Raw genomic sequence first — 19,514 nt, forward strand, 5'->3', positions numbered from 1 at the left:
TTAAGAATCACTTAAATAAACCCCTTTGTAGGTAAGGCAAATCTCTGTTTTTTGTCTCTATGTTTTTCATTTGCCTTTGGTTAAATTCTAAACTGAGGTGTGGTGGATTGTTCAGCAAGAGCCAGGTAAATTAGAAGCCTCTTCAAGTTCCCTGCTTGGACCAAGAGCCCTTCATTTGTGATTGTAGAGCACCCTCCACGCACTTCTGTCAGAGGGCTTGCCACCTTATATGAGTTCATTTATGGGACCCTCTTCTATTATTAGATTTGAAGGGTAGCCCTGTATTGTGTTAGTTTTTGTATTCCGAACACTGAGCATCATACCAAGGATGGTGGTAGGTGTTCAAAAATGTTCTTGACCAGAACCATTTACCCATAATAAGCCAACAGATTCTTCTTTCTGCCCTAAGCAACAAATATTTTAAGCATTTACCTTGAGCCAGGTATTATGTTAGACACTGGGAATACAGAGATAAGCTTCTTGCAGGGAGCTAATGGGCTATATCCAGAGGGGCATGATTTTTGCCACTCCTTGGAGCAGTTGTGTGTGAGCCATGTGCGAATGCATTTACAATAGCAATGATCTTGCAAAAACTCTCCCTTCCATAACAGACATTAGTTATATGCACATAGTCCGCTACTTTTATTACTCAAAACAAAAATGAAAATGCTTTTGCTAGTCTTCCTCAACCACCCATTAAATGTCTCTCCAAAATCATCTTTGACTACTGCTGCTAATCATTTGCCTCTAAAAATAGAAAATGTAGATGGAAGATACTAATAAAAGAAGTGTCAGCATTTAGGCCCATATTCTGCACATAGAAGTGTTTTTTTGTTTTAAATTCATGATTTGTAAAAACAAATGGGGTGCTTGGGTGGCTTAGTAGGTATTCAAAAATGTTAAGTGTCTGCCTTCTGTTCAGGTCATGATTCTGGGGTCCTGGGATTGAATCCCACATCATACTCCCTGCTCAGTGGGGAGTCTCCTTCTCTCTCTGCCCCTCCCCCTGCTTGTGCTCACGCACTCTCTGTCATGAATAAGTAAACTCTTAAAAAAAAAAAAAAAAAAACAAATAGAAGGGCACCTGGCTGGTCAGAGGAGCACGTGACTCTTGATCTCAGGTTGTGAGTTCAAGCCCCATGTTGGGTATAGCGATTACTTAAGTAAGTAAAACTTAAAAAACCAAACAATGGAAAATCTTTGTGTTTGGTTCACTAGTATGTCCTTTTTCTTTTCCAGCTTATACATACTATAATTTCAGGGATTTGAGTTTATGTCAGACTACATTTATAGTTTTCCAGCTTTTATTTAAAAGCAGGAAGCCCCTTCTTCAAATCTAAACAAGAGCAGAGCAGTTTGTTGAAAGCAAGGGGCTTTGCTGCTACCCTCAAGCCCCTAAGGGGACGCCAAGGGAGCCTGGTTTGAGAACTGAGGACTACATAGTATTTATGGGTCAGTAGTTGACTAGGGCATGATTTGTCCACAGAACAGGCATAAGGAAAGCCAAGTTCAGAGCACTGTGCTATCTCTGTTTTAGAGTTCTTTATGCTTAAGAAGATCATGACTTTGGGGAGCATAGCAAAAGTCATCTATGGATATGTATTTCAAAAGATATGCTGTCCTTACCGGAAGGCTCTGATTTAATAGGTGTGAAATAAGGCTCCGGCATCTATATTTTTGAATAACTAGGAGAAGGCTTTTTAAATGTCACTAGAGTGTAAAAAGTTAATATACTAGTTATACCTAGAAATATCTGCACTGCTTACAGAGAATATGGATTTCTGGCTTCCTGAGTTGAGCTTCAGAGACTTTTCTAAAAAACTTCTGTTTCTATTGCACTACCATTCCTGCTGCCTGAGTAAAACGCTCTTCCCCCTAGATATATGCATAATTATGGCTGTTGTTTATTTTCTCTCTCCAGCCTCTACTATGTAAGCTTCACTTGAGCGGACATGTCGTTTGTCTTATTCATTGATTCATTACATGCTTCTAAAATAGTCAGTAAATATTTGTTGAATAACTACTAGCAGTGAGGTATTTCAGGTATGTTTTGGTTGAAAAGATTTCTTGGACTGCTCTGGAAGCCTAACCTCCTCCCTCTATAGCATTTTCTATTAAAAAAAAAGTACTCCAAGTACCAAAAAAACAGATATGCAAGTAAAAATATGTAACACTACCACATAGCACATTTGGTTGGTGCTTGACCAACTGTAACTTTATTTTCAAAACAGGATGTGATATGGTCTGACTTCGGGTTTCCTGGAAGAAATGGACGGGAAAGTACATTGTGGATTGGCTCCATGGGAGCACATACACCCTGTCATCTGGACTCCTATGGTTGCAACTTAGTATTCCAGGTACAAGGAAGGTAATGCATGGGTGCATGCATATGAGTGTGTGTGTGTGTGTGTGTGTGTGTCTGTGTCTGTGTCTGTATGTGTGTTGTGTATGTGTGTTTTGCACAGGAAGAGGAATGAGGACCACGCAGGTGGCAGACCCCAAAGTTTATTCCTAGCTCCACCCCATCAGCTTGCCTCATGACCATGACTGATCAGTTAACCTCAGGTTTAGTTTCCTCCTTTTTGAAGTAAGGGAACAGTTCAAATGATGGTTTCCATATGTGTCTGTCAACCATGATCAGGATTAACCTTCAGAGACTAGTGCTCCAGGATTCCACTCCTAGTTCAGCTAGACAGTTGTCTGCTTAGCTCTATTATGTAAGACACTGCATTTGTAGTTTTCAAACTTCTATTTAAAAGCAGAAAGACCCTCTCTTCAAACCTAAATAAACAAAAACAGACCAGTTTGTTGAAAGAGAGAGGCTTTGCTGCTATCCTCAGGCCCCTGAGGAGATGCCAGGGAGCCTGGTTTGGGAACTACTGAATGAGATGATATTTATGGCCCCTTCTGAGTCTAAATTTTAGTCTGTTTACATGTAGACACAATGCAGTATCTTACTACTTCAGTTAAGTTCTCCATCTGCCTGTGGACCCTAAGATGTGTAAGGGTAAGTCAGGCAATACTTTTGATAGTCCAGGATTCTGCTAGTTGGAGGCTGTACTTAGAATATTGTATGCGTAGCCTTATTTTCCCCTGATTAGTGATGCTCGAGTCTCCTTTCCTGGTCCTTTGGAGCATTTATAGGACAGCAGGAAAAATAGAAATGGCCATTTCCAGGTTCTTAGACCCTTTAGACACGGAGAATATTATGAGTAGATCCAAAAAAAAAAAAAAAAACAGTGAATAAGTATATGAGTAGATTTCACAGGTGAAATATTTTAAAACCTATAAAATGGAACAAGACAGTCCATTTCTGGATTCATTACTTTATTAAAGGGTCTAGAACATTTCAGGTGCATTATTATGTGTTACGGATGCCACAGTGAATCAAGTGTGCATGGCTCTTGCCCTTAGGGAGTTAGTAGTCTAAACCTTAAATTTGGTAAGAGAGATATCATTGTTAAGTAGCTGTTTCCAACATGTTCTGAATTGGGAAAGAAATCCAGTTGGGAAAACATTACCAAAAAATACCTGGGTTCTTCCTATGATGTAGAATTAATAAAGCTTTATTTTAACATTGTAATAGAGTATATTTTAACATTTTCCAGTCTCAAAGCTCAGGAATAGTAAAATAACTATTCAGTAAATACTCATGGAGCAAGTACCGTCTGTTACAGTAGGAATGGAGGTGAATGAGTAAGATACCTCTCTGCCGTGAGAGAGTTTATAGTTAGAGTACAGGGAAGCCCACAGCTAGTGTGACAGAAGGCAGAATGGACATGCTCCTGAGGAAGGTTTCATAGAACTGTAAAAAGTAAGAGAGATACCGTTCCTGCTGAAAAGATGAAGGAAGATTTCAGAGAAGAGCTGCCATTTGTGATAGGCTTTGAAGGGTGGGTGAATGTTCAAGACATGGGTGGGAGGGGCAGAGGAACCAGTATGAACGGAGCCCTAGGAAAGCATGTGGTGTATAAAGAATCCTGTGAATTGGCCAGTGTATGTTGTGCATTAGCAATGAAAGGATTAGGCAGGAAAGGGAAGGTGGACCCAAAAGTTTACTTTCAGGCAAATAACCTCTTATGCTCTTTCAGCATGCAGGACAATGAAATGTTTTTTGATGAGGGGATGACATGGTGATTCACCACCTTTTCTGATTAATAAGAGAAGGACGTATATGCAGTTGACCCTTGAATAATGAGGGGGTTTTGGGTACCGACCCCCATACACAGCCAAAACTCCGCATGTAACTTTTGGTTCCCTAAAAATTTAACCATTAATAGCCTACTGTTGACAGGAAGCCTTACCAATAACGTAGACAGTTGATTAACACATATTTTGCATGTCATATATATTATATTCTGTATTCTTACAGTAAAGTAAGCTAGGGGCGCCTGGGTGGTATAGTCAGTTGAGCCTCTGACTCTTGTTTTCAGTTTAGGTCATGGTCTCAGGGTCATGGAGGCCAGCCCTGCATCAGACTTAGTACTGGATTTGGAGTCTGCTTGAGATTCTTACCCTCTCCCTCTGCCCCTTTTCCCTCCTTACATGTTCACTCATTCAAAATATATTTTTTAAAAAAAGCAAGCTAGAGAAAAGAAAATGTTATTAAGCAAGTCATAAGGAAAATATATTGACAGTGTTGTACTGTATTTATCGAAAAAGCATCTGCACATAGGTGGACCTGTGTGGTTCAAACCACATGTTGTTAAAGGGTCAGCTGTATATTACGTTTTTAGTGGAGCAAAACAAATTGTATGGGATTGTTAACATTATGGCTATTCCTGTAGGAACACAGCCATGAGGCAAAAGTAGGAGTGGGACCTAAAGAGGTCAGGAGATCTGGGGCCTCGTTCTGGGTCCACCACTAACCACTAGTCCAATGAATGACATTGAAAAAGTACTGGGTCCCTTTCCCACTACTTTGAAAGTAAAATTAGACTGATGACCTATTAAGAGTTCTGGCTCGGGACACCTGGGTTGCTCAGCGGTTAAGCATCTGCCTTTGGCCAAGGGTGTGATCCCAAAATCCCAGGATCAAGTCCTATATCAGGCTCCTTGCATGGAGCCTGCTTCTCCCCTCTCCTGTGTCTCTGCCTCTCTTTCTCTCTTTCTCTCATGAATAAATAAAATCTAAAAAAAAAAAAAAAAAAAGTTCTTCTAGCTCTGACATTCTAAACTTAGTAAATGCCTGGAATTCTCCGAAGCTACGTAGCTGCAGTGGAATGGAGCAGCTTTATCTTGAAAGCAAAATGAGACTTTACTATCTACTTCTTAGTTTGAAAATAGCAGCCAGCTGAAAGGAACATAGTGGTCCCACTGTACTGCAAGGGGTCACTAGAGAGCTTTAAGGCTTTTTCTCAAAACTAGTTCTCTCTCTCTCCTTGTCCCTGCCCCTCTCCCTGTCCTCTCTCTCTCTCTCTCTCTCTCTCATTCTCCCTGCTTCCCCATCTGTGTATGTCTGTCTGTATGTCTTCCTTTTTCACACTTTTTCCTTCTTTGCCTTAGATATCCTCCCTCTATTGGCTCGAAGTATGGGTGTGTCTAGTGTCTTGTGATTTAAGATTTCTCACTTCCATTTTTCAAAAACTTTTAAGTGACCGAAATATTTTACAATTTTCTCTTCTTGAAAATTCTAATATTATACCACTTTTTAGTTGGGTGGCATAATTTGTGCATTTATTTTCCTTATGGATTAACTTAACACAAGTTTAAGGAATTTACAAACCCAAACTGGGAGAAGTCTGGAAACTATTTGGTGGATAGCTCTATGGGTGGCTAGTCTGCAGAAGATAAAAATACAGGTATTTGAAAAGGAGGGATTATTCACGGTAGCTCCAGAATCAGGGATAGAATCAACTTAAGAGTTGAAAAAAAAAGTAAACTTTTTTTTTTTGAGGAAGTAAATTTTGATTTGAGATATAAAAGAATTATCTGAAGGGGCACCTTCACCCTGATGTTTATAGCAGCATTATCAACAATAGGCAAACTGTGGAAAGAGCCCAGATGTCATCCATCAACAGATGAATGGATAAAGATGTGGGACACACACACACACACACACACACACACTGGAATATTACTCAGCCATCAAAAAGGATGGAATCTTAGCATTGACATGAACGTGGATGGAACTGGAGGGTATTATGCTGAGTGAAATAAGTCAAAGAAAAATAGTTACATGGTTTCACACATATGTGGAGTTTAAGAAATAAAACAGAATCGTAAGGGAAGGGAGGAAAAAATAAAGTAAGATGAAGTCAGAGAGGGAAACAAACCATAAGATACTCTTATCTATAGGAAACAAACTGAGGGTTGCTGGAGGGGAGGAGATGGGGTAACTGGGTGATGGACGTTATGGAGGGCCTGTGATATAATGAGCATTGGGTGTAAATGCAATAGATGAATAACTGAACTCTACATTAAAAACTAATGATACACTATATGTTAACTAATTGAATTTAAATAAAATAAGTTTATTTAAAAAAAAAGAATGATCTTACAAACTAGATCCTGTCCCAGCAGTAGGGTTGCCTTAGGGCAATAGGGCATCAGGAGATAGCTGGTGGTTGCTGCTTTACCTTCACCAGTATCAGCACAGGAGATTCCAGTACTGAGAGATGGGCCAGGTGACTACTGAGACTGCCCCTGTATCCTTTATGGATTGGATGAAAATGAACACTTAGCTGCTGCCTTCTTAGATGTTTTGTCTCAAGTTCAGATTACTAACTTGTATCTTATTTTTTTAATTAGGAAAAGATGGCATCTCTTTCCTCCGGAAGATACTCCTTTCCTTTATCCGACTAGAATCCCTTATGAAGAATCTAGTGTGTTCAGTAAAATCAATGTTGTGAATCCTGATTTACAACGCTTTCCTCAGTTCTGCAAAGCTCGAAGATACATGGTTACACTAAAGCCAGGACAGGTAATGGGGGCCTTAAAACGTTGATGACCTGGCAGTGTGCCCCCAGCTGTATACCCTCTTTCATGTCCTTATACCACATGCCTCCTCACCAATACAAATGAGAATGATTTTCTTCCCTGCTGCTCTCTGCTGTTAGGTGACTTCAGATACAAACTTCTCAGCCTCACTGGTCATGGAACTATGGGAAGAGGGAATACAGCTCTTTCTGCTGGTTAAGAGGAGGTTGACTTTGGAGAAAAACAAGAACTCACAGTCATTTATTTTCTAAAGATTTTATTTATTTGAGAGAGAGAGTGTTAGAGTGTGACGGGGTGAGGGGTGGGGTGTGCAGGGGGAGGGAGACAAGCAGACTCCCCAAGGAGCAGGGACCTCAGTGGCAGCCAGATCCCCAGGACCCTGGGATCATGACCTGAGCCAAAGGCAGACACTTAACTGAGCCACCCAGGCGCCCTACACAGTCATTTTTAATAAGGTTAAGAGAAAGTGTCAGGCCATGGGTACTTGAGCACCTCTAGAACATTTATTCACAATTAATATCCCTTCAATTATGTTAGAACTCAGACCCATAACTGCAGGTGAGAAGGCATCCAGGTGATGGGTCAAAAAGACAGAATGAACTTGAGAAGGATCTGCTTTTAAGCAAACACGGATGTTCCTTTTATAAAAGACTGTCTCTGAAACATTTCCAAAGAGTTTGCTCTTAATGCTGCTCTCCAGTGAGGAGAACCACCTTTACAACATTGGCATTTGCTGTCTGATGTTTTATTAACAATATGAAAGGTTTTCTTAGTCTCTTTAAGGAGATTTTATTCCCTCAACCATTCCTCTCGCCTGGATGTTTTCCTTTTTTTTGGTCCCTTCTCCCTGGCTCTTTTTTCTGCTTCCTTCACATGTGAAGACTCCAACTTAAATAACTCGACTTAAACAACTTGCTTCAACCTGCTAGCGGTTTTTCCCCAAGCACCTATCCCCGATCCTCTGACAACCATCTGTTTTATAGCCCTCAAATTTACCTAATCTGGTCATTTCACCTACGTGCAGTCGTACGAGTGGCCTTCTGCATCTGTCTGCCTTCTTCCACATGGCATGATACTGCAAGATGTTACCAGTACCTTATTCCTTCTTATGGCTGAATGTATTTCGTTGTTATGGATATACACTTTGCTTATCCATTCATCAGTTGGTAGACATTTGGGTGGTTTCCACTTTTTGGCTATTATGAAGAATGTTGCTGTGGACATTGGAGTACCAGTTTTTGGGTGAAGATATGTTCTCAGTTCCCTTGGTTATATACCTACCAGTGGAATTGCTGGGTCAAATGGTAACTCTGTGTCTAACCTTTTGAGGAACTGCCCACCTGTTTTCCACAGCAGCTACACCATTTTACATTCCCACGGTCCTTCTGGTTCTGATTTCTTCACCTCCTCACCAACACTTATTTTCCATTATTCCTATTATTATAGCTATTCTAGTGAGTGTGACATGGCTGGTCAGTCATTTTTTCTTCTATTTTAATAGCCAAATTTAAATGTGTGGCTCTGTCCATCAGTGTTCCTTACATTCTGCTCGTTCTCTAATCTACCGACAACTGGCTCCCTCTCTTATCACTTTACTGGAAGGATAATCTGATAGGACATACATGATCTCCTTCAGACTAAATGCAGTAGTCCTTTGTAGGGCTTAGCCCTAAAAGGTGCTGTCTTCCCATCTCCTAGCGCCACCTTTCTCATAGCAGATGCCATCCATTTTCTCAATCTGAGGCCCCAAAGCTTTGGATCATCCCATCTGCTGTTCTCAAACTTTCATGGGTACTAATTTCATACTGAGCCTGGACAAATGCAGTCCTTTTTGACTCTGCCTGTTGCTTTTGTTTACTATACCTTCCTGTTTAGATCTCAACATTTAATAGTTGGATCACTGTATGAATCTCCTGTCCTTCCCAGACTCTCCCAGGATGTTGCTATTTTAACCATCCCCCTACTAAAACTTTCTTTCCAGGGCACCTGGGTCACTCAATTGATTAAACACCTGACTCTTGATTTCAGCTCAGGTCATAATCTCAGGGTGATGAGATTGAGCCCTGCTTCAGGTTCCACGTTTAACATGGAACCTGTTCAAGACTCTCTCTCTCTCAAAAAAGAAACTTTTTTCTCTTAGCAACTCTTTAATGCTTAAAAATAAAATCCAGATTCTTTATTCTGAATTCAGGGCCCTCCATTGGCCCTAATCTAACTTTCCCACCTCATCTCCCATTACCCCATCTGTAACCATAAGACTGACCTAATTGCTGTCCCTTGACGGTCCCCTCTCCCTTGCCTGTAGTACTTCTCCCTCCTGGCATGTCCTCATTCTTTGCTCTGTTTGCGTTGTCTCCTAACCCTGGTTCAAACCACACTTCCTCCATACCAGGCTGCCCCTGCCCTCCCTGGTTTGTGCCTGTGTCTCCCACCTCTGAGGTTCTCTAGCACCAGTGTCTACTCCTCTGAGTTATCATGTATCAGATTCCCCATTTCTACATATTGTTTCTTCATTGGCTAGATTTTGGATTGTGAGAAGACAGAAACTACTGCCTATATTTTTACCTGTACCCTTTTTCAGAATGCATACAACTATTTCTCAATGGAAAGGAGGGAAAATTAGAATCTCAGAGTCCTTTACTACGATTTAGATGCAGGCAGAGCAGGTCCAGGATTAAAGACAGTAGAAGTTGGAGAAGCTGGCACCATCCTTTGTGGAACATGTGAACTTGTTGCTTAAAAGGAAGAAATTAAGAGATTGTAGGTTTGGGGTTGTTTTTTTTTCTCTTGTTTCCCTTTCTGACAGTAATATTACCATACATATGTATTCCTAGCATTTTCTTTTTTCCTTTTTAAGATTTTATTTATTTATTCATGAGAGACAAACACAGAGATACAGGCAGAGGGAGAAGCAGGCTCCATGCAGGGAGCCCGACGTGGGACTCGATCCCGGGTCTCCAGGATTACACTGTGGGCCGAAGGCAGCGCTAAACCGCTGAGCCACCTGGGCTGCCCTCCTAGCTTTTCAATTAGGGTCTGATTCTGACATAGAAACAAAATGTGCTATTCTTGTGCTAATTTACTTTTTTGTTTGCCTTTTAGGTTCTGTTTGTTCCGAGACATTGGTGGCATTACGTAGAATCCATTGATCCTGTTACTGTCAGTATAAACTCCTGGATTGAGCTGGTACTTTTTTTTTTTTTTTAATAAATGTAATCCCTGCTTTTAAGTATACAGAGCCTGTCTATAAAACTTGGTGATTGATTTTAACCAACACTCCAGTATTACTTTGGTTTGATATGCTCTAATTTATGTATTCAGTGCTCTGTTAACAGGTGTTTCGGTTGGAATGAGGATTTTCAGTGATGCACCATTCTCTTTTAAAGGCACACCGTGGGCCCTGGTAGCAGTGTTGTTAGGAGAATTGTGTTGGGCCCGCCTGTATCTGCCATGTGTCCCCCACATTGCCAGTCCTGTCCACACCCAGACGGGCTGGAGATAACTGCTTCTTGGTTCAGGACCCTTACTACTAATTGCACAATTCTCAGTCCTGGCTTATACATTTTCTCAAAGTAAAGTCTTTGAGTGCTAGGATTTTATCATTTCATTTCTGCCAGAGACCTTTTCCCTGCAGAGATGCTCTGTTTAATCCTGGTCACCGGCTTCACTTGACAATTAAAATGGCTGCCCAGTGAGGCTCAGCTGAGGCTCTCGTTGCACCTGGGCCTCTTTAACCAGAGGCTTTGATTGCATCTCTACTGCCCTGTACCCAAAGCCTGATTGCATCTCTTCCTGTCTCTGGACACTCCGCCCTCCCCTCAGGCTTTCCTTATCCTTTGGTAATGGGGAGGGCTTTGGCATAGATGAAGCATCAGGGATACTGTAACAGGAAGCTGTACTATCTAGGCTTAGAGAAGATGTGTAGCCCTTGGGGATTAGGTGAGAGGGATGGCGGGAGATCAGTGGACTCAGTTACTCAGTTAGTTACTGGTACCATGCTGAATTGTAGTTGGAGCAAATGTCAAGATCCAGTCCACTCCCAGTGCCAAAGTCACGTCTACAATAGTCCTGGCAGTGCTTCGCTTCTCGAGGTAGCTCTTTTCACTGTTACACAGAGGCGCTATCACCTGCCTGCTTGTAACAGTACCCATTATTTCTGAAATTATACTGAGTTTTTTATCTTTTTTTTTTAAAGATTTTATTTATTTACTCACAAGAGACACACAGAGAGGGGCAGAGACTCAGGCAGAGGGAGAAGCAGGCTCCACGCAGGAAGCCCGATGTGGGACTCGATCCCGGGTCTCTAGGATCACGCCTGGGCCGAAGGCGGCGCTAAACCGCTGAGCCACCTGGGCTGCCCGTTTTTTTTCTTTTTAAAGGATATTTTGATGATACCTGCTGTGTGTCCCCTTAAACTTTTCATTCCTAGGCACTCAGAACCTTTGGTTTCTTTAATGATGTCTTTTACTTGACCTCTTTTCTTTTTTTTTTTTTTTAAAGACTCTTGAGATCCCTGGGTGGCGCAGCGGTTTGGCGCCTGCCTTTGGCCCAGGGCACGATCCTGGAGACCCGGGATCGAATCCCACGTCGGGCTCCCGGTGCATGGAGCCTGCTTCTCCCTCTGCCTGTGTCTCTGCCTCTCTCTCTCTCTCTCTCTCTCTCTCTCTCTCTCTGTGACTATCATAAATAAAAAATAAATAAAGACTCTTCAACTGGGCACGTTTAAGTTACAGATCTGTGCCTTTGCTAGCTGTCTAACCTGGATGGTCAGTTGATCCCATCAAGCCTAAGTCTCCTCACTTGCAAAACAGGAATGATAACTGCACTCACCCCAGTGGCATCTAACCCAGTGCCTGGCACATGGGAAGTGTTTAAAAACAGAAATTGCTACGAGAAGGAAGAACTATTATGTCAGGAGTAGCCCTCTTAATGTATAAATACCGGGAAGCCTCAGTTTGTTTCTACCTCACGTGACTTAGATCCTTAATTTCTTCCATGCTGCTCATAATATTTATCAGCTTTTTTCAGAATCTTATCTCTTTGGATTCATACTCAGTTTGAGAATATCCCTGTTTTTTTCCACACGGTCAGTTGCCATGTCAGGTTGCCCTCCATCGTGAAGCTGTAAAGCTGATTCTTTAAACCCACATCCCACATACTTCACTGTCACCTCTTTTAGCTGTCCTCATGTTCATTGGGGTGAGCATTCCAGCTTGCCAAGGTCATTTTGAATTTGATTCTCTTCTGTATTTTTAATAAACTCCTTCAGGTAGGCTTGTGCCCTTTTTTTTTTTTTTTTCTTTTTTTTTTTATGATAGTCACACAGAGAGAGAGAGGCAGAGACACAGGCAGAGGGAGAAGCAGGCTCCATGCACCGGGAGCCTGACGTGGGATTCGATCCCAGGTCTCCAGGATCGCGCCCTGGGCCAAAGGCAGGCGCCAAACCGCTGCGCCACCCAGGGATCCCAGGCCTGTGCCCTTTTGATATGTCCTCATTGTCTTGGAATATATCCTTGCTTTCTAGAATTGCCTTGGACTTTCTCTGCCTCCAACTTGAAAGTCAGTAATTTCTCTTAAGTGGTCATGGTTCCTGTTAGTGGGTAATGGTATTTAGAAACTGAGATTGGAGCCCTAAGGGTGTTGTTTGTTGCTATTGGCATGTTGCTGTTTCCAGACCTTTAAATGATAAAATTAGAATGTGATATAGATGGATAGATAGATAGGGATATATTTATATTTCTAATTTAAGGTTAATATTATAGGTTTTTTCCTTATTTGTTTCTGTATTTTTATCTCTTCCCTACACTGAAAATTGGGATCCATTCTAACAGTAACACCTACTTATTTGTTTTATTCACCCATGTCCATATATATTTTTTTTAGAGGGGAGGGGAGGGGCAGAAGAAGAACGAGACTCTTAGGCAGGCTGCATGCCCAGTACAGAGCCTGATGCAGGGCTCTATCTCACAACCCTGAGTTCATGACCTCAAAGAAAATCGAGAGTCACTTACCTGACTGAGCCACCCAGATGCCCCATCCATATATGTTTTAGGATGTCAAATTTACAATTTTAAAAATCTAATACTGTGGGATGCCTGGGTGGCTCAGCGGTTGAGTGTCTGCCTTTGGCTCAGGACATGATCCCAGAGTTCCAGGATCAAGTCCCACATCGGGCTCCTGCTTAAAGCATGTTTCTCCTCCCTCTGCCTGTGTCTCTGCCTCTCTCTGTGTCTCTCATGAATAAATAAATAAAATATTAAAAAAAAAAAAAGAATTGTCAGGGGCATCACTTGTTTTAAAGTCTGTCTTTTCTGTGATAATTTGAAATATTGCCTTAATCATATATTAGATATCTCTGTTTACTTGGATCTATTTCTACCATTGGCCTTTCTTCACATTCTTTCAACACTTCCACCCTGTTCTATTTAGATAAGTTTTATAGTATTGTTTTTAGTATCTATAGGTCCAGAAACCTTTTCTGTTTTTAAAAATCTTTTTTTTTATTTATTTATTTGAGCCAGGGGGGTGGGTGGCGGGGCTGCAGAAAACACGATCAGAGGGAGAAGCAGGCTCCTTGCTGAACAGGGAGCCTAATTTGGGGCTCAATCCCAGGACCCTGGGATCATGATCTAGCTGAAGGCAGATACTTAACCAACTGAGCCACCTAGGCACTCCCAGAAATTTTTTCTTTTGCAGTGTTTTTCTGGTTCTACTTGAATTTGTTTTTTCATATGATCTTTAGGATCAGTTCATCTAGCTTTAGGGAAAGAAGGTTGATATTTTTATTCCATTTTTATTAAATTTTATATGAGCTGTATGGTGTTGGATTGTCCTATCCAGGAATGAAATACCTTTCTTTTCGCCCAAGTCTAGTTGTCTTTGTTTCGGGAGTGTTTTAAAGTTTTCCTCACATAGGATTTACACATTTTCTTAACGGTTTATTCCTGGGCATTTCATCTTTTTTCGGCTACTATGGTGAGGTGGGCCTTCTCTTCCATTGTATCATCTGAGTGGATATTGTTTGTGTACATGAAGGCTATTGATTTTTGTGTTAATGTGAATTATTTTCTTGTGTGTAGTGATTTTTAATTGATTTTCTTGGGTTTTTAGGTGTCTCTCAGATTATTGGAAAATTAAGATACTTTTAACCTTTTCCTTTTCAATTTGTTTTTCTATAAATATTTTTCTTTGTCTAATTACTTTTGCTAGTACCTCCAAATCACTAACAAATAATAATGAATATAGCAGGCATCCTTGTCTCTTTCTGACTTTAGAGCAGTCTCTAGTGATTTTTCTTTAAGTAAAATGCTGGATTTGTGGGTGGATTGTATATATATTTTATCATGTTAAGTATCTGTCAATTCATTACTTTTTTTAATCCAGAAAAGGTATTAAATTTTGTTGAAATGCCTTTTAAGCATCGATGGAAATGGTCATATAACATTCCTCTTTAGTAAATATCTGGTATTTGAGTAAATTAAATCAATGGATTTCCTAGTATTGAGTCATCATTTATTTCTGGAACAAATCCCACTTGGTTGTGATGTATTATTTGTTAATGTACTATAGAATACCATTTGTTCATATTGTATTTAGATTTAAGTTTATCTGGCCTCAAGAGTCTGAAAGCCACTATGGTCTTTTTAGAAGCTTGTTCTGTACCATTTGTTCAGCTGTCTCTCACAGGATTTTCGGTGTCATTGAGTATAACAAGTTATGAAGTAGTACCTACAAGTTTGGTACCTAAGGACTTGATGCTGATTTAATGTGGATGATTTCTGTCCTTCATCAAACCAGAACTCTAGTTCCTTCCTTAACTTCTGTATATGTCACAGTTTGAAGACCACTCATTCTTCCTGAAACACTGGAATGCACACTAGGAGTTGAGTAATTATATCTTCCTCTGTCAGGTGGTGCTTTTATCCTTGTCTCTTCAAGCACTAGGCCATAATTATTTGTTGTTGCCAACTCCAAAAACCCTTAGATTTTAAAACCTACCATGTTCAATACAAGAACTCAAGCTAAATCCTGACTCATATTCCTGTCACAAGTCACATAAATTTGGAAAAAAAAGAAATTCTACTTCTGTTCAGGTGATACAATATTCCTCTCTTCTCTATTTCTCTGTTAAGGTGGTGCAGGTTCTATCTTAATATATTCCAGAGGATAAAGTGTATTCTCAATTCTTCTCAATTGTGCCTTTTTTAATCCTTTTCTTTTAGTAGTTTTCCTTATTCTTTTAGTGTGGAAATGTATTGAATATTTATTGGTATGTTTTCCAAACTTTAAAAAATATTTTTTGTTAATTTTAAAAGGCTTTCCTCTTGCTCTAATAATTTCTCCATTATTATATCTTTCATTGTAATTATACTTGTAAAATAATATATATGTATCATATTTGTAATGGTGCATTTTCCTCATCCCCTACTCCTCTCCTTTCTGGATTAAGGGGAGGGGGAGATGCAGTCTTCCAGTTATGGAATGAATAAGTCACAGGGATGAAAGGTACAGCATAGGGAAGAGAGTCAGTGTAGGAATGTTGTATGGTGACAGATGGTAACTATGCTGTGACCTCAGCATAGTGTATAGAGCTGTTGAATCTCAATGTTGCACACCTGAAACAAATGTAACATTGCATGTTGATTATGTTTCAATTTAAAAAAATTTCTTAGAGGTTTTGAGAACTTCTAGGAGTTTTACTTGTTTAAAATTTTGCTAGCTTTAAATGCAGCTTTTAAAAACCTGGTTAAGAGTCAAATGGACTGGGACACCTGGGTGGCTCAGCAGTTGAGCATCTGCTTTCGCCTCAGGGCATGATCCCAGTTCCCAGGATGGAGTCTGGCATCAGGTTCTCTGTGGGGAGCCTGCTTCTCCCTCTCTCTGGGTCTCTGCTTCTTTCTGTCTCTCGTGAATGAATAAATAAATAAAATCTAAAAAAAAAAAGAATCAAATGGACTAGAATAGAACTATTTTAGGATCGAAATAAATGCATTTGAATAGTCTGTGGAAAAACAATAACGTGTACAGTTCAGAAATTTTATTTTTTTTTTATTTTTTTTTTTTTACAGTTCAGAAATTTTAAGTATATTCAGGAATTATGCAATCATACCATAATCAATTTTAGAATATTTTCATCAACCTGAAAAGAAACCCCTATATATAAATGGTTGCTCCCCCGTTTTCCTCTCTGGCCTTAGGCAGTCACCATCCTATTTTCTGTCCCTATAGATTTGCCAACATCATATAATATATGGTATTTTGTGGCCAGTATCCTTCACTCAGCATTATATGTTTTCAGGATTCATCTATATTGTAGCATGTTTCAATACCTCATTCCTTTTTATGGTTGAATAATACTCCGTTGAATGGATATGCCACATTTTGTTTACCTACTAATCAGCTGGTAGACATATGGGTTTTGTCTCCTTTTTGCAATTGTGAATAATGCCACTATTAAGAATCATGTACAAGTTTTTATGTGAACGTATGTTTTCATTTTCTTGTGTATTCATCTAGGAGTGGAATTTCTGGGTCATGGTATATTAATGGATCATAAAGACAAGAGTTGAAGTTGCAGTCTGGAGTCTGAAATCTGTAGGATGGCTGGCAGACTAGAAACACACTCACCCAGATTTCTATTAAAATCTTGAGGTAGAATCCATTCTCCAGGAAACCTTAGTTTTGCTTTTAAGGCCTTCACCTGAGGTCCTTCTACGTTATTGAGGATAATCCCCTTTACTTAAAGTCAACTGATTGTAAAGGTTAATCACATCTACGGAGTATTTTCACAGCAACATTTAGACAACAGACAACTGGGTACCATAGCCTAACCGAGTTAACTAATAAAATTAACCATCACATATATCAGCCTTTTTAGGAACTGCTAGGCTGTTTGCAAAAACATTTAGATTCTCACCAGCAATGTGTGAAGATTCTTATTTCTCTATACCCTCACCAGCTTGTCGTTATCTGTATTTTTTTATGATAGCCATACTGGTGGGAGGTGGCGTCTTATTGTGGAGATGGATTTCATTCATTTTCACTGTAGTATGATACTCTTATGTATTTTTTTAAAGATTTTATTTATTTATTCATGAGAGACACAGAAAGAAAGGCAAAGACACAGGCAGAGGGAGAAGCAGGTTTCTGCAGGGAGCCTGATGTGGGACTCAATCCTGGAACCTGGGATGACGACCTGAGCCAAAGGCTAATGCTTAACCACTGAGCCACACAGATGTCCCATATATTCTCATGTATTAATGTACCGCAATTTATTGGTTCTTTGTTCTGTTGATGGATAATTGAGTAGTTTCCAATTTTTTTGCTTTTTTTAAGTAGAATATTCTTGTGCACGTGTACAAGAGTTACTCTAAAGAATATGTATTCCTCTAGGAGTAGAATTGCTGGTCTATAGGTATACAGTACTCAAGCTTACAAGATAATGCTAATGTGTTTTCCAAATGGCATACCAGTTTGCACTTCCACCATCAGTGAGTCTGTCAATGCACATTTTTCTACTACTTGGAATTATCATACTCTCTTTTGCCAATTTCATCAGTTTCTTGATTGCATTTCCCTGATTATTAGTGAGGTTAAGCATATTTTCATGTTTATTAGTCATGTGATTGCTCTCTTTTTGAAATGCATGTCTTCATGTCTTTTGGCCATTTAAAAAAACTGGACAATGTGTCATATTAATATATGTGGATCCTTTATATATACATGATACCTTGTATCAATTTTATGTGTTACAGATATCTGGTTTGGTTTTTTCCTTTTGTTGCCTTTTGAACAGAAATTGTTCATTTTATTTTCTTATTATTTTTTTAAAGATTTTATTTATTTATTCATGAGAGACACAGAGAGAGAGAGAGGGAGAGAGAGGCAGAGACAGGCAGAGGGAGGAGCAGGCTCCATGCAGGGAGGCTGACATGGGACTCGATCCTGAGATTCCAGGATCACACCCTGGGCTGAAGGCAGGCACTAAACTGCTGAGCCACCCAGGGATCCCCCAAAATTGTTCATTTTAATGTAATTAATCATTAATGCTCTAGTTTATGCTTATTTTATCTTTAAAGAACCATATTTGGATTTTTAGCCATTTCATTCTTGTGACCAAGCATGTTTATTATAATTTTTCTTCCATTCCTCAGTTATCAAATCCAGTAGGTATAATTCCTCTCTATATAGTGCTTTTAAATAAAATTTTAAACATGTCAACAAATGGAAAAGATTGGAAGAAACATCACAAGGTAGCTCCTACTTAAGGCCTATATCTCATAGACGGGGTAATACTTAAACTTGGTTGGTATAGTATTCTATAACTCTTCTAGATGGCGGGTGTTAATGAATACATAAAAGTTGTGGTCTTCCAACAACATATTCATTCCTTCTATAACAAAGTTTATTCTTTTTTTCTTTTTCTTTCTTTTTTTTTTTTTTTATGATAGAGAGAGAGAGAAAGAGAGAGGCAGAGACATAGGCAGAGGGAGAAGCAGGCTCCAGCACCGGGAGCCCGATGTGGGATTCGATCCCGGGTCTCCAGGATCACGCCCTGGGCCAAAGGCAGGCGCTAAACCGCTGCGCCACCCAGGGATCCCCAAAGTTTATATTAATAAAAGAACAGGATACACAATTAATAGAGACACTAGTCCATTTTAAGCCATGAGATGGATACAAATGAAAAAAACATATTTTTTTAATCTTGACTCAGGAAGAGGACCACCAAACCCGGGTGGAAGAGGCAATCACACGCATGCTTGTGTGTGCCCTGAAAACTGCAGAGGACCCACACAATACCAGAGCTTGGTTAAACCCAACTGAGGTAGGCCACTTCTGGTGTTCATGGCAGTTAGTTTCCTGTGATAAATCAACCCTGGCTAGGACATTTATTTTTGAACTTATGTAAATGCATACATATATCCATTCTAAAGAGTTTTTCTTTTTTCCACAGGTTGAGGAAACATCCCATGAAGTCAATTGCCACTACTTAAATAGAGCCGTTTCTGCCCTTTTTGATTACAGAACATCTAAGGTAGTAGAAATCCAAGCACTGAGAACAAATAGAGATGACATGAAAAAGGAAGGATTAAATGTGCACCATCACATGGAGGTGGAACAAATGGATGACCAGGACTTACTCTTGGGAACCATAAAACAGGAGGCAGCAAGTCCCTTTGGCCCTGATCTGGTTCCTGTAATACTGAGTTCTGAAGAACTACCATCAGAGAGAAGAGGTATATTTGAAGGTGATGGTAAAGACTTTGTTGGCAAAGATGGAGAACACCCTGGAAAATTGCACTGTACCAAGAGGCAACGGACGATGAGTAAAAATGAAGATGTAGTTGCGGAACAAACTGCTTCAGATAGTAGTATGGCTCCTTCTCAGACATTCATTTCTACAGATGACTTGTTGGACTGCTTAGTGAATCCACAAGTAACCAGGATAGTGGCCCAACTTCTGATAAAAGGAAGAAGTTTGTGGTCCTAAGGAAATGACTTTTAAAATAATACCTTAAAAATATTTTTAAAAATAATATGATTTTTAAATAAAAGATGGAAAAGCAAAAAGTTAA

General features: G+C 39.8%; 1 protein-coding gene across 5 annotated transcripts in view; it reads left to right on the forward strand.

Moving 5' to 3' along the window:
- The window catches only part of HSPBAP1 (HSPB1 associated protein 1), a 64,034-nt gene extending 44,520 nt beyond the window's left edge, over nucleotides 1-19,514 (forward strand). For 4 of the 5 annotated variants that reach the window (XM_072812041.1, XM_072812045.1, XM_072812043.1 and 1 more), the window contains 5 exons: nucleotides 2,232-2,368; nucleotides 6,751-6,922; nucleotides 10,042-10,125; nucleotides 18,653-18,763; nucleotides 18,893-19,514. In XM_072812041.1, coding sequence (XP_072668142.1) covers nucleotides 2,232-2,368; nucleotides 6,751-6,922; nucleotides 10,042-10,125; nucleotides 18,653-18,763; nucleotides 18,893-19,429 — 1,041 coding nt within the window. In that variant the 3' untranslated portion in view covers nucleotides 19,430-19,514. The remainder of the gene's footprint in view (nucleotides 1-2,231; nucleotides 2,369-6,750; nucleotides 6,923-10,041; nucleotides 10,126-18,652; nucleotides 18,764-18,892) is intronic. The other variant, XM_072812042.1, reaches the window with a different exon arrangement.

Source organism: Canis lupus, chromosome 35 (genome assembly GCF_048164855.1).
Source record: "Canis lupus baileyi chromosome 35, mCanLup2.hap1, whole genome shotgun sequence".
In the NCBI taxonomy this organism is placed as follows: domain Eukaryota; kingdom Metazoa; phylum Chordata; class Mammalia; order Carnivora; family Canidae; genus Canis; species Canis lupus.